General features: G+C 45.8%; 1 protein-coding gene across 1 annotated transcript in view; it reads right to left on the bottom strand.

Annotated features, from left to right (window-relative positions):
* Positions 1–83: 83 nt before the first annotated feature.
* NHERF2 (NHERF family PDZ scaffold protein 2) overlaps positions 84–19,834 on the bottom strand; it is a 34,360-nt gene continuing 14,609 nt past the window's right edge. The window contains exons 3-7 of the mRNA XM_051969512.1: positions 5,332–5,511; positions 4,726–4,879; positions 4,293–4,336; positions 3,868–3,930; positions 84–2,640 (exon numbers count right to left, since the gene is read on the bottom strand). Coding sequence (XP_051825472.1) covers positions 2,482–2,640; positions 3,868–3,930; positions 4,293–4,336; positions 4,726–4,879; positions 5,332–5,511 — 600 coding nt within the window. The 3' untranslated portion in view covers positions 84–2,481. The remainder of the gene's footprint in view (positions 2,641–3,867; positions 3,931–4,292; positions 4,337–4,725; positions 4,880–5,331; positions 5,512–19,834) is intronic.

Here is a 19,834-nt window from a genome sequence, read left to right as displayed (position 1 = left end):
ATACCCAGGGGGAGCTGCTGGAAGTCTGGCCCTCACCCCAGGTGGATGCGGTCTGAGTTGCACAAAAACAAAACAAACCTTGCTTCCAGCTTAGCAGCCTATCTATACTGTACATGGCAATTCCAAGTTTATTATTGATGTTAACAGTGCACATTACAGCTTACAATGTCAACAGCTTATACTCGCATTGATTTTCAAAGTAAGTGGAGGGAGGGGAAAGAAGAGTTATTGTACTATCACACTACAAGAAAGAGAGAGATGATAGGTGATTTAGGGTGCCCTAGCAGTGGGCAGCTTAATTTTGCATTTGCAATCGTGCATACCTGATTTCAGCTGAGCAGTAACCTTGGTCCTACCTTCCCCATTGTAACTGCCACCATAAACCCTCTCCTGAGGTCTATGCCTATGGGTGTGCCCATCACATTTGGCCCTCATACAAGAGACAGTCTACTCTGTGTCTTGCTTTTTATATGCAAGGAAAATCCTGTCTTCAGGTAGATTCAACCCTACACCTGGAGGCTATAGCAGCCAATACCACAGTGTGACAGTGAGTTAAATTCTGAGTTTTTGTGCCAAAATCACTCCATCCATTGGTTGTCTCTTCCAGGAGCACCAAATAACCAGGAGAACATTCTCCAGTCAGTGATTGGCCCTTTTCCTCAGGGAACAGTTGGGTATGAAACCCAAAAAAACAAACTCTCCATAAGCTCTGGGACCCTAGTTACTGCTATGAATTGCAGACTCCTGACCCAAGCTCATCATGATAATCCCTCATTCACCCTCACTCCAAATTCGTTCCTTTCCCCCAACACACACACAACAGAGCAAACTTTGCTAAAGCAAATTTGACTTGTTTCCCCTTACCTACCCACCCCAGCCCTGAGCACTTTCCTAAGACCCTTCCCCTCCCCACCCACCTCCAGAACTCAGTCCTCCCAGAATGGGCTGGGACATCCCAGACAATCCTAAGGCACCTTTTACAACATTTACAAAACAGTAACAGAGACTGATCCCCAGCAGAGCCCTGGCTACCATCTTCCTCCAGGCCTATCCCGGGTGGCTTCAGACCAGGAGGCTTCTAGTTGGCAGTGGCTTTGGGAAGAGGAGAAGACCCCCAAAGGCATTTTAACAATTGCTGAGGCAAACATCCCCAGCCCAAATATCCATCTTCTGCACAAGTCAATCAGCCACTGGAAAGACTGGTGAATTAAAAAAAAAAAAAAAAAACTCCTCAAAGGCCTAGTTTACTTGCCTTCCAGGCTCCAAGGCAAGAGGCTGTCCAAGGTAGGGGTGGCAATTGCCAAGGAGGCTCGAAGCATTGAAGGAGTCAGTCTGAAAAGCAGGGCAAGAGATGCAGAAGCTGTAGGTGCCTTGGTCATCAACTCAGCCCTTCCAAGAATAGGTGCTAGAAGGGCCAATAGGTGCAGCAGCCAACTGCCCAATGAGGCTCATGCAGAGCAGGGTGGATCTGTGTCCCACCAGTGACGAGGATTTGACCCAGCTTCTGGGTCCACGTGGAGCAAAGGCAGCAAAGCTCAGAAGAGACCCAGATCTAGGTGATAAGGAGCATGGGACCCCTCAATTCTGGGCCCCTACTTGCCTCCGGGGCCCAGGATGGTCCCATGAGCTATTTCCAGCATCTCCACATGGAGCAACCTCCTGAGAGGCCCCAAACTGGGGCCAGTTCTGGCCTTGATCCCCCTAGTCCCTCTGACTTTAACAGGAGAGGAATGGAGGAGGAAAGAGGGAAGGAAAGAACTGCAGAGAGATTTGTTTTGCTGCCTGAGAGATAGACAGACAGACACAGAGACAGAGAAAGAGAGACAGAGAGAGAGAAAGACAGAGACACAGAGAGAATGTATGTCAAAGAACCTGTGGGGGAAGGGAGATTCCTGGCAGTAAATGAAAACATGTGTAACACAAAAATTCCCTTAAATCCACTAGCCAATAAAAAAAAAAAATCCAATAACATTAAAGGGTCTCTCTCTCTCTACTGTGCCTCTATCTTTCTTTGTTTCTCTCTGGCTCTCTGTCTCACTCAGTCTTTCTCTCTCTCCTGCCCTCCTCTCAGGGAATAAGTCCCCAGATTGACAAGAACAAACACGAGGAGTTTCAGCAAAGGTTCAGTCCCTGGGGTCAGGTTTGACTCCTGGAGCTAACGACCCATTCTCTGGTTCTGTCTCACTGAGGCTCCGGGGAGGGGAGTGGGGAGGGACTGGCTCTTCCAGCAGCAAGGGTGCAGGCAGACAGTAGGGCTTGGGGAGGAGAACCGAGCAGGGACCAAAAGGAAGTTGTCCCCCCCCCAACCTCAGCCTGAAGCTCCTCGGATACAGGTTGGGGCTACTCCGGAGCTCTGGCCTCAGGAAGGGTGGGGGCAGCTGAGCACAAAGCCTGTGGCTCCTGGCAGGGAGTTCCTAGTTCCCTTCCTTCAGGGAGAAGCAGGAGGAGCCACTGGCTGTGGGGGATGGGGAAGGAACGGGTTCAGAAATTGCTAAAAATCTCTCGCTTCTTGTTCCAGTCCATCTGCGGGGCCCTCTTGTTGACGCGCTTTGCCCGGGCCTTCTCCTTGGCTTCTGCCGCGGTGGGGCTTAGGTGCAGCCCGCTCTCCTGGAATGGGTCCCTCTTGGCCACGTCGTTGTCCTGTGGGACAGACACAAGGCTAAGAAGGAGCAGAGACAAAACCCCTACATTCTCCCAGGAGGCATCAACCCCCATCTCCACTGTTCTTACTTAACAGAAAAAGAGGGAGGCAGTGGAGAAATAAGCTGCTGGCTGCTGTTTATGCACAGGGGAATGTACCCACACAGAAGTTACACAGTCATTCCACAGATATCCCTCTGTGTCCTGCACTTTTCCTGGAGTAGTGCATGCTCAGGGGGGCTCACGGTGCTCCCAGCAAAGAGCTGAACCTTCCCTCTGGGATGATGGGTCACCCACAAAGGAGCAGCCGTCTGAACAGGAGGAGAGCAGGCAACCAGCCCGTCTCTCTGGAAGTCATCTCGCTAAGAGCAGAAGACTCAATATACAATCAACTCTCCATTTCCCAGAAGTGAATGAACCAATTTATAGATTATCTCCTACCATTTAATGATTCAACATCCGAAACAGATATAATTTTATCAACAGAAATAACACTCAAAAAGATGCATTGCCATGTGCCTTATGCTCCCCTGATAACCTCACAGCCTTGCCATCTGACCAGCCACTGAACACTCCTATTTATGCTATCTCCCTTTATTAAAATATGAGCCTCTTGAGAATAGAGACTATCTTGCCTTTCTCTTCATGTGCCCAAGTTAGCACAGTGCTTTGCATCCAGCACACACTTAATAAATGAATTTTTATTCATTCCTTCATCTGGGTCTTTCAATTCTTTATCACAACAGCTTATGGATCAATGTGGGGTTGCCAAAAAAAAAAAAAAAATCAGAGATCCTCAGAATCGAAAGGAACTTTAAAAGTCACCTAATCCAACCCATAATTCAACAAGTGTGCCTTCTAGAACTTCTCTGCCCAACAGTCATCCAGACTGAAGAATTTTCTACATAATGAGATAGTCCTTCCCCTTGTGGGACAACTCTCCAACCTTCCCTTCACCCCCTTTTACTCTTTTTAACATATCTAGGTGTCAGTCTAAGGGATTTTTGCCAGCGGTTCTCATGGGTGAGGCCATTGGCCCAAGGCCATACTTCTGGCTCAGTGTCCAGTAGTCAAAGCAGAAGTACAAAGAACAGAAGTGAGACAGATGGAGGGATGAAGGGAAGGACGACTGAAAGAGAAACAGGGTAGCTAGGGGAAAGTGACTGTTTAGAAAGAGAAGTTGGGGGTAGAAGAGGCTGTCTGTCAGGTGACCAGCTGGTCAGTTACCTCTGCGTCCTTGTCCACATTCTGCAGATCACTCCGAGACGAGCAAGTCGAACCACCATTGATCTGTGGGGTCGGGACATGAATCACTCTCAGCTCTTTCTTTGAGTCCCAAAAGTTGATGTTCACACATATGCCAAAGCCCTACCCTCATACAAGCCCCAGCAGGAGGTAACTCTAGAGATAGTTGCCTCCATTCCACAGGGAGGAAAAACAAAGCCTTCCAAGGGAAACCTGGGCTGAAGCAAGGATCACTCCAGCCTCTCATCCCTTGTCCCATGGCATACACCCACTGCTGGTTCAGGTGGGGCTGAAGCCCCAAAAAGCTACGGTACCCAAGTGCCCAGTGTCTTAGAGCATTCATCTCCTTCCCCTTCTCCCTTTACCACGTGCATTTCTCCTGGATCTTTGGTCACTTGATTGCTCACCTGGGGTGGGCTCATGCCATTGGTAATCAAGGAAGGTAGCGGACCTGCAGAGACCAAACAGAACCCATCAGTGAAACGGGGTTAGGCTCAGAACACGATCCCATCCCAAGCCACCATAATCTCACGATGGAAGACCCGTTCCCCAAATCACACAAGTCCCTAAGACAGAAGGGGATATGACTGAGAGTTCTCAAGATGGAAAAGGTCCATTTTCCTGGGAGTTTCTAAGGTTTCAAAGATCCTCAGGGAAGATGAGACGGGATTGAGGGCACACAGGATGGAGGGAACTAAGCATCCCCAGAGCAGATGGGATGAAGGTTGGATGCTCTTAGAATAGACAGGGCCAAGTTTACCCTAAATAGGCAGGATGGACGGTCCCCGCAAGAGAGGATACCGGGCTAGGTTCTCTCTGCACCGCCCTCCCCGTGCACACCTGTGACATGTTCCTCAGTGGGCACTACCCGTAGCCTCTTGAAGTAGGCGTCAGTCTCAGGGTCAACCACGAGCAGCCGTGCCTCATCTTCGTGGGCCTTGATGCTGGACACAACTTCAGCGTGGCGAAGTCCCTCCACATTTCGGCCATTTACCTGGGGGACAGGGACAAGTGAACAAGAAAGCAGGGCCCTTAAGCGGAGAACTTCCCCTCCAGTCAGGCACCCCCGCAGTCGGGGGTACACATAGCTCCTTGCCCTGGGATAAAGGCCAGGGGAGGGCCTGGGGACCAGGGGAGAGGAGTCAGGGCTAAGGCCTGCTTCCTTACCTTCCCTGAGACCCTATTTATCCCATCCCCGTCTCCTCCCCCACCTCCAGCACCAGGTTTTGCATCAAATATTTATCAGAGCCACCAACACAGCCAAGGCTATGACTAATGCCACACAGCTCAGGTTCCTAACACAGCAGGTCAGGCTCCCCCTCCCCCAGCCCCACACAGGCTAGAGCTACGGGCCCCTGCATGCATGTGTATCCTCGCCCCCGCCCCCCACAAACACCCGCGCTTGTGGGGGCACAGGAACAGAGCCCCGCGCAGCAGCGAGCTCACCTCGATTAGCCGGTCCTGGGCCCGAAGGCCAGAGTGGGCAGCAGGTGACCCAGCATCCACGGCACGAATGTACTGCCCGGGCCGGGACTTTTCACTATGCAGGTTAAAGCCATAGCCATTGGGGCCTTTGTGGAGGTGACAGAGACGTGGGCGCAGCTCCCGGGGCGTTCCAGGCACATCCTGAGGAAAGATGGACGGACAGATAGGAAAACCCTGAGCACAGCCTCAGATGCAGTCAGACCCACGGCCTCTCCAGGTCCCATCCCTTCTCCCGCTGCTCAGACCCACATCCCTCCAGGTCTTCTGTAGCTCCCTAACTACACCCATGGCCCGGATCCACAAGAATCCACTCCTCTCTGACTTCCCCGAATCAGGCTTTCCCAAGGGATAGGCATCTGTCTACATCCCACTCCTGAAAGGCCAAGAACAACAGCCGGGCCCCAGGAGGCCTAAAGACTCTCCTGCAGGTCTCTATCTCTATCCCACCATATCATACACACACCCTGGAGGTCAACCAGCCAACCCTTGCTTTGCCCAGGCCGTCCCCCCTTTAAAGGGTAAATGAGGATCTCGCCTCCCTTTCTGCCCCAGTCCCATGCCCCGCCTCATATCCTCTGGTACCCAGGAAAGGCTGGCAGGTTGCCAGCGTGGCCTCCCCTCCAGCTGTCAGCACCTGGGTGCTTCCATGTGCATACACACCAGGACAATTATGCGAAGGAATGCAGGGTCACAGGCCGGGGCAAGAGGAGGGAAGGATGCCTCTTGAACTCATGATTTCGTAACCTTTCCTCTGTTCAGCTCTCTCCCAACTTCAGCAAAATCTCCTCCTCCCCCAGTTCCCTGCCTCATCCCCACATACTGGCTCTCAATAGGATCTATATCAGTTCTAAGCCTTTGTCCATCTGTCCACATTCACGTGGGTAATGAAGAAGTGTATGTTTCTCTGTGTGCCGTGTCACACTAGAAATAGTCTTCAATTCTTGCCCTCTCCCCTCTCAGAGCCTCCTTTTTGCCATGTTTAAAATGAGGGAGTTGGTCTAGATTGCAGGGGTCCTCAAACTTTTTAAATAGGGGGCCAGTTCACTGTCCCTCAGACTGTTGGAGGGCCGGATTATAGTAAAAAACAAAAACTGTGTTTTGTGGGCCTTTAAATAAAGAAACTTCATAGCCCTGGGTGAGGGGGATAAATGTCCTCAGCTGCTGCATCTGGCCCGTGGGCATAGTTTGAGGACCCCTGAAGGTCTGTGTCTCTTCTGCCTGTGACATTCTACAGACCCATGATCAGCGTGGATATGTGGAAGTAGATCCGCGCTGTCTGTGTTCATGGGTGTTTCTGGGATCCTGGCACGGACCCTTGGGTTGTTTTTTCTTAACATTCCAACTGCAGCCTGAGCCTCCCCCAGCTGACTTAAGCTGGTCAGCTTTCCCCACACACATACACACACAGAGAGCTCACCAGTACCACAAGCCTAGGTTCAGAAAAATGTGGAGAAGAAACTCCAAACACAGCATGCTCCCAGCAGCAAGACTCTCCGAGCGCCCCCAGCCTCCTGCCCCGGCCTCTCTCAGCTGTCCCCGCCACCAGAATCAACATCAGCCTCTGACTTGCCCAGACCTTCGTCTATTAAGCCCCAGAAGGGGATCTAGAGCTCAGTTTATCCAAAACAATGGAGGATCCAAAGACCATAACTTGAGGAACATATTATGAAAGTCTTATCCATCAGATCATCAGATTTACCTTCCTCATTATGCTTGGCTTCTTTGGACAGATGGACCGACGAGATGGTGGTCAGGGGAAAGGAGACCTGGAGTACTCAGAGGCTGATGGATGTCATTTCAAGGGAGGCAGCCTTTAGTTCAGGGCAGTAAGAGTTCAGGATGTCATCCCGGATCTTAAAGAGCCCCCGGGGAAGGGGGGGCAAGGCCTCCCCCTTCCCACCCCTTAGCTCCCCAAGCAAGCAACAGTGGCCTCAGCTAGTTCAGAGGCAGCAGAGGGCAGGTGCTGAATTAAACATCGAGGTGTGGCCAGGGCAGCCCAGGTGCTCCGATTTCTCAGGCCAGCTGGAGGGGGCTGGGCAAAGAACAGGCAGAAAGGGCTGGGCTGGGGGGGGGGGGGGGGGAGGGAAGAAACATCCCCTGCCTTTCTCCCTCAAGTCACTCAAAGGGAAATTGAGGCTTAGAAGAAGAAGGACTAGGCTCACTGATCCAGCCCAGAAAAGAAACAGTAGAATTTCCATTTCCTTGTCTATAAAGCTAAGAGCTGCACTATGTGGAAGCTTTGGTCCTTGAGGCTACTCACACTCTCCTTCCTCAGGCATGTCCAGAATAAGAGCAACTCATACCTTTATAGCATTTTCCTCACATCAGTCTTGTAAAATAGATATTGTAGGAATTTTCAGGAATTTTAGGATTTAGGGAATTTAGGATTCAATGAGTTAACTAAAATGTAATAAAAACATTTATCAAACTGTCCAGCACTGTGCTAAGTACAAAGGATGTGACAATAAATGAATACATTCTACTAATTAACTAGCCCAAGGTCACCCAACTAATAAGTACCTGGATCTGCAGTTAAATCCCATGTTCTTTTCACTAACCCACACTGCTGAGATTCCCCAGCTGCTGTTAAAAGAAGTGGGGTGAGTCATTGCTAGACATAAACACCCCAAGGAAGTCAACACTGGAGAGAAAGGCTCCATACACACCAAAAATATTTAAAGCAGCACTTTCTGTAGTAGCAAAGAACTGGAAACAAAGTAGATGCCCATCAACCAGGGAGCAGCTAAATAAACTGCAGCACATGAATGTAACAATGTTACAGTGTCGTAACAATGATGAATAAGCCAAATATCAAAGAGAACAATGGGAAAACTGATGTGAACCGATGCAAGAGCAGCCAACAGAACCAGCAAAAGTAAATGTAAGGATACAATAATATAAATAGGAAGAAAAAAGGAACACTGAACATTATAATTATAATGAACCAAGGCTAGCATTGAAGATGAACTAAAAACATGTTCTTCCTTTCCTTCCTTTCTCTTTTACAGAAGTGGGGGACTATGGATATAGAACATCACAGATACCATCAAACTCAGTTGATTCGTTAGTTGATATTTTGTTTATTTGTTTTAAGGGGTGGCTCTCTGAAAGTGGAAGGGGAGGGGAGGGATAGAAGAAGGATAGATTGAGAAATGAAGGTGATGTAAAAACAAAGATATCAAAATACACATATATATACATACACATGTGTATAATATATATGTATATATGTGCATGTATCTATAAGAGGGTAGAGGTACAGAAAATTCTGATCTAGGCTTATAATACAAAACCATATCTCAAAGGTTCTTGAGAGAATCCCAGACACTTGTAAATACAAACATTTTGTTCATGGACAAATAGACACCCATAGATGTAATGCACCTGTATTGCAGGCACACACGTCACAACTTCAGGACAACCCTTTTTACTCATCTCCATTGAACAATGCTGCACAGTAATGATTCTAACTCAGTCTTTAGTCTACCACTCCACCCACTCTACCCCACCTACTCTTTCAAGATTATCTCCTCCCCATCAAAATTTCTCCATAGCTTCACCCAGACTGGTGGGGTGGAAAGATCTTGGGCAGGTCACTAAATCTCTAGGGGCCTCAGTTTCTTCATCTGTAAAATTGACTTCTGAAATTCCAACATTATCCTGTGATCTTTTCTCCTAACTTCTGCTCTCAAGGTTAATTATTCATCCCATCTACTTTTTCCCCTCCCTGCTAGGAGCTTACTTCATTCAACTATTTCCTTTTTCTTCTGCATCTTCAATCCTTCCCTCTCAATTGACTCTTTCCTTTCTGCTTATAAACATACTTAAGCCATTCCTTTTACGGGGATAAAAAAGGCTCTACATCCTCTATTACTCTATTACTCTCACCTCATTTCCTTCTCCTTTTTGTGACCAAGCTTCTTAAAGAGTCATTTACACTGTTCTGCTCACTCACTATCTGCCTGCTTACTCACTACTCACCACCCACTCACTCACTCTTCAACTGCCAGGAATCTGGCTTTAGTCTCTACCACTTGAAAAAAACTGCTCTCTTATGATAAGTACATAAGAGATATATAAAGTGCTTGGAGTATTGAATAGTCCGTCTTGGAGTCAGGAAGCCTGAAGTTCAAATCCAGCTTCAGGCACATACTATGTGACCAAGGGCAAGCTGGTTAACTTCCCAGCCCTTCCCAGGTATAAATTACTGACAAGTTGTTGATCTACATTGCTGGAAGAAGTTTTGAAACCAGAAGTTCCTTACATTATTGAAATTCTATGTCTATGTCTAAATGACCCCAAAGGAGAGATGCAACATAGAATAGTAAAATAAGTATGAGATAGGATTTGATGTCAATAGACCTGTATGCTAAATGACCTCTGCATTTACTCTGTGACTTTGGATAAGTCTCTTAACTTCACATAAACTCATTTGTTTTAAAATAAATATAATAATGCTTCCTTTAACTACTTCATAAGACTAGTAGATGAGGAAATATCTTTAAAAAGTTACATAAATGAAAAAAATTAAAAATAAAAAAGTTATATAAATGCCAACTATTATTCTAATTCAACTAGGCTCCAATTAATGGAATAATGGATCTCATGAAATGGTTACAAGTATTTGAATTTGCACTATTTCAAAGCTGTACATGGATAAAATGTGGCAAATGTTTCCAGCCCAAAGAAATATGCAGTACAAATTTGAATAATGTGATCATTGTACAAGCTTCATTAAGAATCAAAATTTATACTAATTGGAACCTAGTTATAATTATTAGGGGTAGAGAAGGGCAGGTCAAAGAGAAGAATCAGGAAATATTTCAAGGAGAATATAACGCCTGAACTAATCCTTAGACAAGCAAAGGGTTTTGATAGGTGAAAACTAGGGCCAGAGAGGATATTTCAGGTTTACAGAAAGACAGTAATGAAGGAAATTGAGGAAAATATTCAAGGAATATGAAAAGCTTAAGGTAGAGCAGATCCATAAAGAAGTAGTTAAAACTATAAGAGGAGAGCCAGACAGTGGAGAGCTTGGAAAGACAGGCTGAAGAGTCTAGATTTTATCCTTCAGGCAGTGGGAAGCCACTGAAAGGTTTCTGAACAGGGAACACCCTATTCAGAGCTGTGCATTAGGAAAATTAACCTGGCAACTTGCACAGAATGATTCAGGCAAGAAGGGACTAGAGATGAGAAAGAATGTTTAGAAAGCTAATACCATAATTCAGGCCAGATATGGGATGAGAATTTAGACTAGGGGTGGAGGCAGTAAAAATGGAGAACAGACACTAGGAAAGACAGAATTGACAGGATGTAACTGTGTGATTTTTTTCTGAAGCAATCAGGATTAATTGACTTGTCTAGGGTCATACAGCTGGGTAAATATCAGAGGCTGGATTTGAACTCAGGTCCTCCTAATTCCAAGAGTGATGCTCTATCCACTGTGCCACCTAGCTGCCTTATGGTACGTGATATGGTGAAAAGAAACAAAGGAGAGGAAAGAGTCCATAGGACTGTGTGCTGGTAAATAGGGGATGGGGAGGGGAAAATGCACACAAAACACATTTTTAAATTTCATCTTCATTATTAACATTTTCTCCACCACTTTCTTAAGTCTAGATGGACAATCAACAAAACAGTAAATCAAGCCTAGTTTTATAGCATTTGAATATTTTTAAGGTGTAAAATGCTCACACTGAAAATTTCATAATCAGTTGTCCTGAGTCTGCCTGAGTTGACTCCAGAATATCTCTGGAAGATAATTGCAAAATTTTGAGTTTAGGTGACTTGGTGCATGATGATGGTACCTTTGATGAGGTTTGGCGCAGGGCAGAGAGTTATGAGAACCCCTTCTGGTCGGCACAGATCCTTTGTAAAAGAATTTATGAATCCAAAAAGTTAGACTTGCAAAAAGAAGTTTATTGGCACTGGGAAAAATCAGCTTTTGCTAGGAGGTTGACTTAGTGGCAAGGTCCCGACAGAGAGATAAAGAGGGGTTAACTCTGAAAAGAGAATGTCTTCTCAGAGGGCAGAAGATCCTCGAAGGCAGCTATGCCAAGGAGAGAGAGAAGTTCCTTGGCATGGCATGTCCTAGTTTTTGGCCCTCTGCAAGGAATGAGCCCCAAAGTTGCTCTTTTAAAGAGATCTGAGACTGAAGTTTCAATTGAATAAGGTTACTGCCCCCAGATCTAGATTTCCAGTAGAATGGGACAGCTTACTGGGAGTGGTAGAGCCAATTTTCAGTTCAATAGAGATTGATAGAAATCTAGATCTCCAGCTAGGTAGATCTAAATAGGAGTGGTCCTGGACTCAACTAGTCCCACCAAGATAACAGAATGAAACTACTTTATCTTGGTTCCCTAGGGCAGGTTCAAGGAGAATCTCTCCTTCAAGGAACTTCTCAAGAGCTTTACCTCATGGCTCATCCCCAAAGTCAGAGAGAGAGACAATTTCAGAGTTCCCACATCACCTTCAACAGAAAGAGAGAAGTCAAAAGGATGGTCAGGTTTGGGAATGGGATTAGAAATTAGTTACAGTGGAAATTGAGTGGATGTCCATTAGCTGGGGAATGGCTGAGTAAGTTATAGTAAAATAAATAATAATAAAAAAATAATAAGCAGGCTGATTTCAGAAAAGCTTGGAAAGACATGAACTGAAGCTAAGTGAGCAGAGTCAAGAGAACATTGTACACAATAACAAGATTATGTGATGATCAACTGTGATGGACTAGGTTCTTTTCAACAAGGAGGTGATTCAAGACAATTCCAATAAACTTGTAATGGAAAGTGCCATGTACATCCAGAGAGAGAACTATGGAGACTGAATGTGAATCAAAGCATAGTATTTTCACCTTTTATTTATTTGCCTGGGTTTTTTTCCTCTCAATTTTTTTCCCCTTTTTGATCGGATTTTTCTTGTGCAGCATGATGAATACAAAAATATGTTTAGAAGAATTGTACTTGTTTAACCTATATCAGATTGCTAGCTGTCTTGGACAGGGAGAGAGAGGGAAGAGGAGAGAGAAAAAAATCTGGTACACAAGATTTTGTGAAGGTGAATGTTGAAAACTTATCTCTGTATGTATTTTGAAAAATAAACTACAATTAAAAAAAAAAGAAAGACCAAGCATAAAACTTAAACAAAGAGAAAAAAATAGTCCATGAACAGATAAGGGATAGAGTGGATCTCAGAAAATAAAATGGACAATGTTGATGATTTTTAAAAATTAGTTCCATACTATGCTCAAAAAGTTATTAAACTGTACATACCCTTTGATCCAGCAGTGTTTCTACTGGGCTTATATTCCAAGAGATCTTAAAGGAGGAAAAGGGACCCACATGTGCAAATGTTTGTGGCAGCCCTTTTTGTAGTGGCCAGAAACTGGAAACTGAGTGAATGCCCCTCAGTTGGAGAATGGCTGAATAAATTGTGGTATGTGAATATTATGGAATATTATTGTTCTGTAAGAAATCACCAGCAGGATGATTTCAGAAAGGCCTGGAGAGACTTACATGAACTGATGCTGAGCGAAATGAGCAGGATTAGGAGATCATTATATACTTCAACAACAATACTATGGTGATCAATTCTGATGTGCGAGTCCCTCTTCACCAATGAGATGAACCAAATCAGTTCCAATAGAGCAGCCAGTTATATCCAGCGAAAGAACTCAGGAAAATGAGTGTAAACCACTACATAGAATTCCCAATCCCTCTATTCTTGTCGGCTTGCATTTTTGATTTCCTTCACAGGTTAATTGTACACTATTTCAAAGTCTGATTCTTTTTGTATAGCAAATAACTTTATGGACATGTATACATATATTGTATTTAACTTATACTTTAACATATTTAATATGTATTGGTCAACCCGCCATCTGGAGGAGGGGGTGGGAAGAAGGAGGGGAAAAATTGGAACAAAAGGTTTGGCAATTGTCAATGCTAAAAAATTACCCATGCATATATCTTGTAAATAAAAAGCTTTAATAAAAAAAATTTAAATAAAAATACATAAAAAATTTTTTCATTATGAACATGGTGAATTTTACAGCACTTCATGGGATAAGCAGGTGGAGATGTTTAGCAGTCAGTATGAAATTCAGGATTGGAGTTTTGAAGAGATATTAAAATTATAATACAGATCCATATCCCTGTGAGAGTCAGAGATGATAACACAAACTATAGATATAGTTGAGATACTATATAGAGAATGAAGTATTTAAGCATAAAGCCTCATTGCAGATACCTACATTTAGGAAGAGATAGATGATGAACCATAGAAGAAACCCAGAAGAAAGATAGCCAAGAGAATGAGTGTCACAGAGAGAGCAAGTTCAAATTCCATCTTTGTTAGTCTCTAGCTATGTGACCTTGGCCAAGTCAATTAATCTCTCTAAACCATAATTTCTTCCTCTACAAAATGAGGGCTAGATTATCTTAAGATCCCTTCCAGCTCTAAAGCCAAGACCCTGTGATCCAAAAATAAGGGGGAAGGGAATATATAGAAGGAAGGGGAGAACAATAATAATGACTAACATTTGTTTAAATTGAACTAAGAAGTTTGCAAAGGACAATGAATACTTTATCTTCTTTGAATCTCACAATAGCCTAGAAGGTGTGGTGGATAGCTTGCTGGAGTCAGGAAAAGTCTGAGACTTACTAGCTGTGTAGCACAGGGACATGCTGTGATTCCAGGGGTATAAATGGAACTCCTCACATAAGGAAACTCCCTCTAATACTGTAGGTCAGCAGCTTCTCCACAATTTACAATTTTAGAACATTGCCTAAAGCAGAGCTTCTTAAACTTTTTCCACCTGTGACCCCTTTTCTCTAGAGAAATGTTTACATGACTCTGGATATATATATATACACACACATATACATACATACATATAATACGTATACAAATCAAACATTTACTGATAATTAATAATTTTGCAATTCTCACATTCAGTTACACAACCCCATGTGGAATTGAAAACCATAGTTTAAGAATTTGGGGCTTAAAGCAATAGTGACAAAGTCAAATAGGAACCACTATAAATTTCCCTGTAAACTACAAACAGACTTAATTTTAAAATGTCATCTATTATCTATGTATTTTTTCACTTTATAAAATATTCCTCAATTACCTTTTAAACTGATTCATTCCCTCTATACTCAAAGAGGGTTGTGAATTGAACTGCTGGTTTGGGGGTGGTGAGGAGGGAGGGCAGGGAAGGAAAAGAGAGAGTTTAACATCTCTGGCCAAATCCCCAAGCAGTTTCATGACTTGGGTACCCAAGGATCATTCAGTCAGTATGTGGATTGAAACCAAGTGCTTCGGTTACAAAGTCAAATATTTGTCCACTATACTATGCTGGCCTTCTACCTTGGAGCTTGGGCAAATTACAAACTGTCTCAGTCTCAGTTTTCTCATCTTGTAAAATGGGGACATAAATATCAGCTATCTCACCGATTTGTTGTGAGAAATGATGAGTTTGCTTCATAAAACTTAAAGTGTCATTCAAATGTTAGCTCTTACTAACAGCTGAGATTTATACATCAATATTTTTTTTATACCTTATTGATCTATAGATATAATTATCCTGACTTTTTTATTCCTCTTTTTTTTCTTTTAGTTTGGTTGTTTTTTGTTTTTTGGTGAGGCAGTTGGGGTTAATGACTTGCCTAGGATCACACAGCTAGGAAGTGTTAAGTGTCTGACTTAAGATCCTCCCGACTTTGGGACCAGTACTCTGTCCAATGCGCCAATTAGCTGCCCCTTTCCTTTTTTTTTTTTTTTAACCATATTTGTGACAAGAGATTCCAGAGCTAATTGCTGGCATCAGGTGATAGGGAGCTTCCTAAGTCAGGATAAGACCTCTGTACCTGCATCTCCCCTTCTCCAGGGACATTTGAGGAGGGGTTTGAGCCAAAGGTCCTTCCTTTCCAGCTTCCTTCTGGATGGTGAGGTACGGGAAACTCCCAATGAGAAAAATCCTTCTGTGAATGCAGATAGGTGCTCTTCTGCTTTATGGACGTAGGGAGTGGTTTGGATGCACTAAGAGGTTAAAATGCTTTGCCCAAAATCATACAAGTCATACATGTCAGAAGGAGGACTTGAACCCAAATATTCCCAGATATTTGTGGTGGATTTTCTATCCACTACTCCCAGAATCTTTCCTAACCCATTTTACAGATGAGAAAAGCAGGCTCAGAAATGTTAAAGTGATCACCTAGCTCAGTACCAGAATCATAATGAGAACTCTGATCTCTCTTGTCTCTAAGCCCAGTGCTCCTCCCATCATACAGTTTGACACTCCAGTCCGTGATCCAGTGCTGCAGTCAAGGAGGATGAGGGCAGAGAAAAGCCCCATGGATTCTACACACATGTGCAAACATGGCCTCCCAGCAGAAACTCTCCAACAGACACTTTCTCACGGCCTCAGAGGTCTCTTCCCCTGGATTCTGCCTTAGAATAGGGGAAACAGGAAGCCAGAGTGCATGCAAGGGTCAGTCCTTCCTGGGCTAAACTGGCTGGGAAAGCCACAGGGATGGAAGGGGAGATGGCGACTGATCCCTAACACTTCTTCCTTCCAGCACTGAGCAAGTGGGAACTAAGGATGGGCAGAAGATAGTAGCAAGCCAAAAGCACGTCCAGTCATCCCTTCCCTCTCCCTTCCTGAGGAAAGCAAACGCCACTTCCCACCCCTATATGACACGGTCCCTAAGTCCCCCTGTAGCTCAGCTACATACTCCAACTACCTCCTGCCTGGTTTCAGTCCCTGGCTAGGCGCACACAAGCCCAGTCCTGGAACAGACCATCCCAACAAGAACTCAGGAGCCAGTTGCTAACATCAGGCGATGGGGAGCTTCCCAAGTCAGGGAAAGACCTCCGTCCTTGCGTCTCCCCTCCTTGGGGGACCCTTGGGGAGGGTTGGAGCCCAAGGCCAGAGTTTCTTTCCCAGCTTCCTTCTGGATGGTGAGGGCTGGGAGAGAATGCAGCAGGAGGGAGTGTCCCAGCCAAATCACATTGCTGACATTCTTCTCCTGGCCTGGCTCTGGCTCCTAGCATGGAAGCCAGTTTCCTGCTGAACAGGGAGCTCAGTTGACTGCCCGCCACACCCTCTGTCATCCTGGCCAGCCGGATCCAGCCCTGAAGACCTGCCCAGTGATGTCTCTCCCCCCTCATTTCAGCCCCATCTGACAGAGAGACGAGCTGAAGCCCGGGACTCACTGAGGTATCACCCTCGTCTCCACTCCAGTGTCTCTGACTCCTTGCATGGCCAGCTGTGTGCCCCGCAGGAAGGCGGACTCGGCCCTTGAGCGCACTGGGGCAACCATTGTCCAAGGCCTTGGCCTGTGCCAAGTAGGGGACAGGAGGCTCAGTATGACAGCATCCCACCACCCCTGGGGGCACGATGACTCACAGAATACCCATCCCAGGGCGACAGAAAAGCCCCTATTGTCACTCGGCAAGGCATCCCCCACCCCCAACACATACACCCAGTCTGCAGGGACACAGCCAGAAGGAGCTGGACTCGGGACCCACACGCACTTCCTGAACTGAAAGCAGAGGGCAGCTTCATGTGGGACAATCCTTACTGAGCCGCCAGTCCTTGAAGGAGAAGAGAGCTCTCCTTGGAAAGGGAGCGGCAAAGAGGGGAGCAGTCTTGCTCCCATGGCTCCCCTGCTTCTGGGAAACCAAGCACGGGAACAGGCCCAGAGCAAAGAGAAGAGACAGGAAGAGCTCAGGATGTACCACAGATACTGAGACTCCCTAAGACCTCGCCCTCCTTCTCCCTAAGGTTCTCAGGGCTCATGCAAGGCAGGGCCTGAGGGACAAGGAACAGCCCAGCTAAAGTCCTGATTCTCAGTCCTGAGGCCCAAAGAGGAAACAAATGTCCCTCAACCTCAGCCTGCTCCTTGCTTTCTCAGGTTTCAAAGGTCTCTGATTATGATGGACAGGAGGCGAAGAAAAAAAGATACAAGATTCCAAGTAGGATCCAGGAAGAAAGTTTAGGTTCCGGAAAGGAGGAACCAGGATGGCTACACAGAAGTTGATGGTTTCCTACCCACTCCTGCAAATCTCCCCCCTCTCTGGACCAGACACCCCAATCCATGTCTGGATTTTTTCCTGCCCTCGCCCCGCTGGTTACACACGTGCCTGGTCCAAAAATCCTACTCACATATCTGTCTCCAAGTTCAGACACGTCCCTTACCCTAAGGCTTCTGGTCACCCCCACCTCAGCCCAGAGTCCTGGTTACACAAGGTACTCAGCCCAACCTGACCTGCGTGCCTGCCCAGGGGGGACTCCTCGGAGGGGCTCTGGGAGGCTGGGCAGTAATCCCAGACCGAGCCATCTGGATGGACACACGGACACAGCTATCCCGTCGGGAGAGAGTACAAGTAAGCAACTTCCAGCCTCCACCTTCTGTCCCTAATAGAGCACAGACAGCCTCTTATTTACCTCCTCCCCCGGCCCAGGGATCCTGGGGGACCCAGGGGACTGGGACAGGCAGGGCGGGGGCCAGACCCTTTGTCTGAGGACCGGCTGGGAAAGATAACGGCTGAAAGGGTGGAGGGGATGACTGAGTCACCTTTGAGGAACCGGGGGGCTCTGGAAGGGACATCTGAGTCATTGGGGGGAGTGTGATAACTCAGGACTATGGGGCCTGAGTCACTTCAGGGGACTTGAGGGGGAGGGCATGGATTCACCTTTCTCACACAAGTCATCTATCCCAAGCTGGGTCTGGCAAACTCTCAAATCTTTAAGCCCCAAATCAAACCAAACTAACTGGTTACAAGGCAAAGGAAGAGACTGGGTAGTTCTAAGCATGGGCCCAGGTCCAAGGATAAAGGTCCAGGGAGGAGTTAGGGAAGGACAAAATAATGAAGCATCAACTTCTGAGTGGACAATATATATCTCTTGTCTTGTCCCCACTCTTTACCCATGAAGCCTTCTTAGGGTCATCTGGTCCAGCCCCTAGCTCCAGCAGCCCAGAGCTATGGAAGCCAGAATATATGGCCTCTCCCTGGGGCACCTTTTTCTGTCTAAGAGCCAAGGGATTTTGTAGAAAGGTGTTTAGATATTAAGCCATTCTCAGATATGGACAGAGCTAGAGTCCCTCTTCTGAGTGTCAACTCTTTCAGTTCTCCCTCACCCTGGGATGGGTGGCAGCCCCAAACCCAGTCTGCGGGGGACCCTCCAGTGAGGGAATGAACCCTGTCCTGCCCTCCCTGTCTCTAGCCATCCTCCCTTCAGATCTGAATTTGGCCTAGAGTAAAGACAGAAACTCCCTCTGGAGGTCTGGTCAACACTTCTGAGCCTGTATCTGTGAAATGCTTAGGAAACTATGAAAACCTGAAATTACAAAAACAAATCCAGAGAAACGTCTAATCTTGTCCTCAGGGATACCCCAATGGAGATAGAGGAAACTACTCCCCCACTTCCCATCTCCCCAGTTCAGTGAAACTGGAGGACTCCTCTCCCACGTATCAGATCTGCTGATAAAGTAGGGAGGATCACTTTGACTTAAAAAGCACTCCACCCTTTCAAGCTGGGTGAACCCTCCCTTCCCTCTTCCCTCTCTACAGACACTTTCTAGCCACGTGATCTCAGGAAAGTCACTTAACTGCAACCCGCCTCAGTTTTCTCAACTGTAAAATGGGAATAATAATAATTTCCAGAGTTGCTTCCAGGATCAAAACAAGATGATATTTGTAACGTATTTAGAACAGTGCTTAGCATATAGTAGATACTTTAATAAATTCTTGTTTCCTTCCTTCCTCAGGAACTTTTTTTTTTGGAGGGGAGTAGAGGAAGTGGGTGAGACCTCATCTAGTCTGAGAGCCTCTCTAGACTTAACAGAAGATACCCTACCATCTCCCATCCCTAAGCCCATATGTCATACATGTCTTAAGGGAGAACCTTACAACAGAATCCCTATCTTTAAGGGCCATCCCCAGCCCTGACCTCCCCCTCAAGTTACTGTGGACAAGAGATAACACTACTACCTCTCTCCCTCAACAAAGACAGCTTCCACTCTTCCCTCCCAGGCCAGAAAAGCCCCCTTGAAGGCAGAGAGAACACAAAACACTCGGCTGGACCCTGGATGATTTTGGGGTGTCTGAACCATTATCCATCCCAGCTTAATATGAGGTCTAGAGAAGTGGGACACTGCCAGCTCATGAGTAACTAAGGAATAATAATTACTTATAAATTCTTGTGAAGAAATTACTACATATATATATATATATATTTATACACACACACACACACATATATGCATATGTATATTTTTACTGATGAGTTTTGATTTTTCCTTCAGTTCTATCCTCCTTTTCCTAGTCTAGAATACCTAGACCACTGCTGCAGTTTTCCCAGAGTGGAGGAAGATAAATGAGAAAGAATCTGCTTAGCTCATCATCCCATTTTTCCTTGGGAAGACAGGAGGCTAGCTATAGCTTTCTTTCTTCCTGC

Source organism: Antechinus flavipes, chromosome 1 (assembly GCF_016432865.1).
Source record: "Antechinus flavipes isolate AdamAnt ecotype Samford, QLD, Australia chromosome 1, AdamAnt_v2, whole genome shotgun sequence".
Taxonomy (NCBI): Eukaryota; Metazoa; Chordata; class Mammalia; order Dasyuromorphia; family Dasyuridae; genus Antechinus; species Antechinus flavipes.
This window is presented reverse-complemented; position numbering and strand designations above follow the sequence as displayed.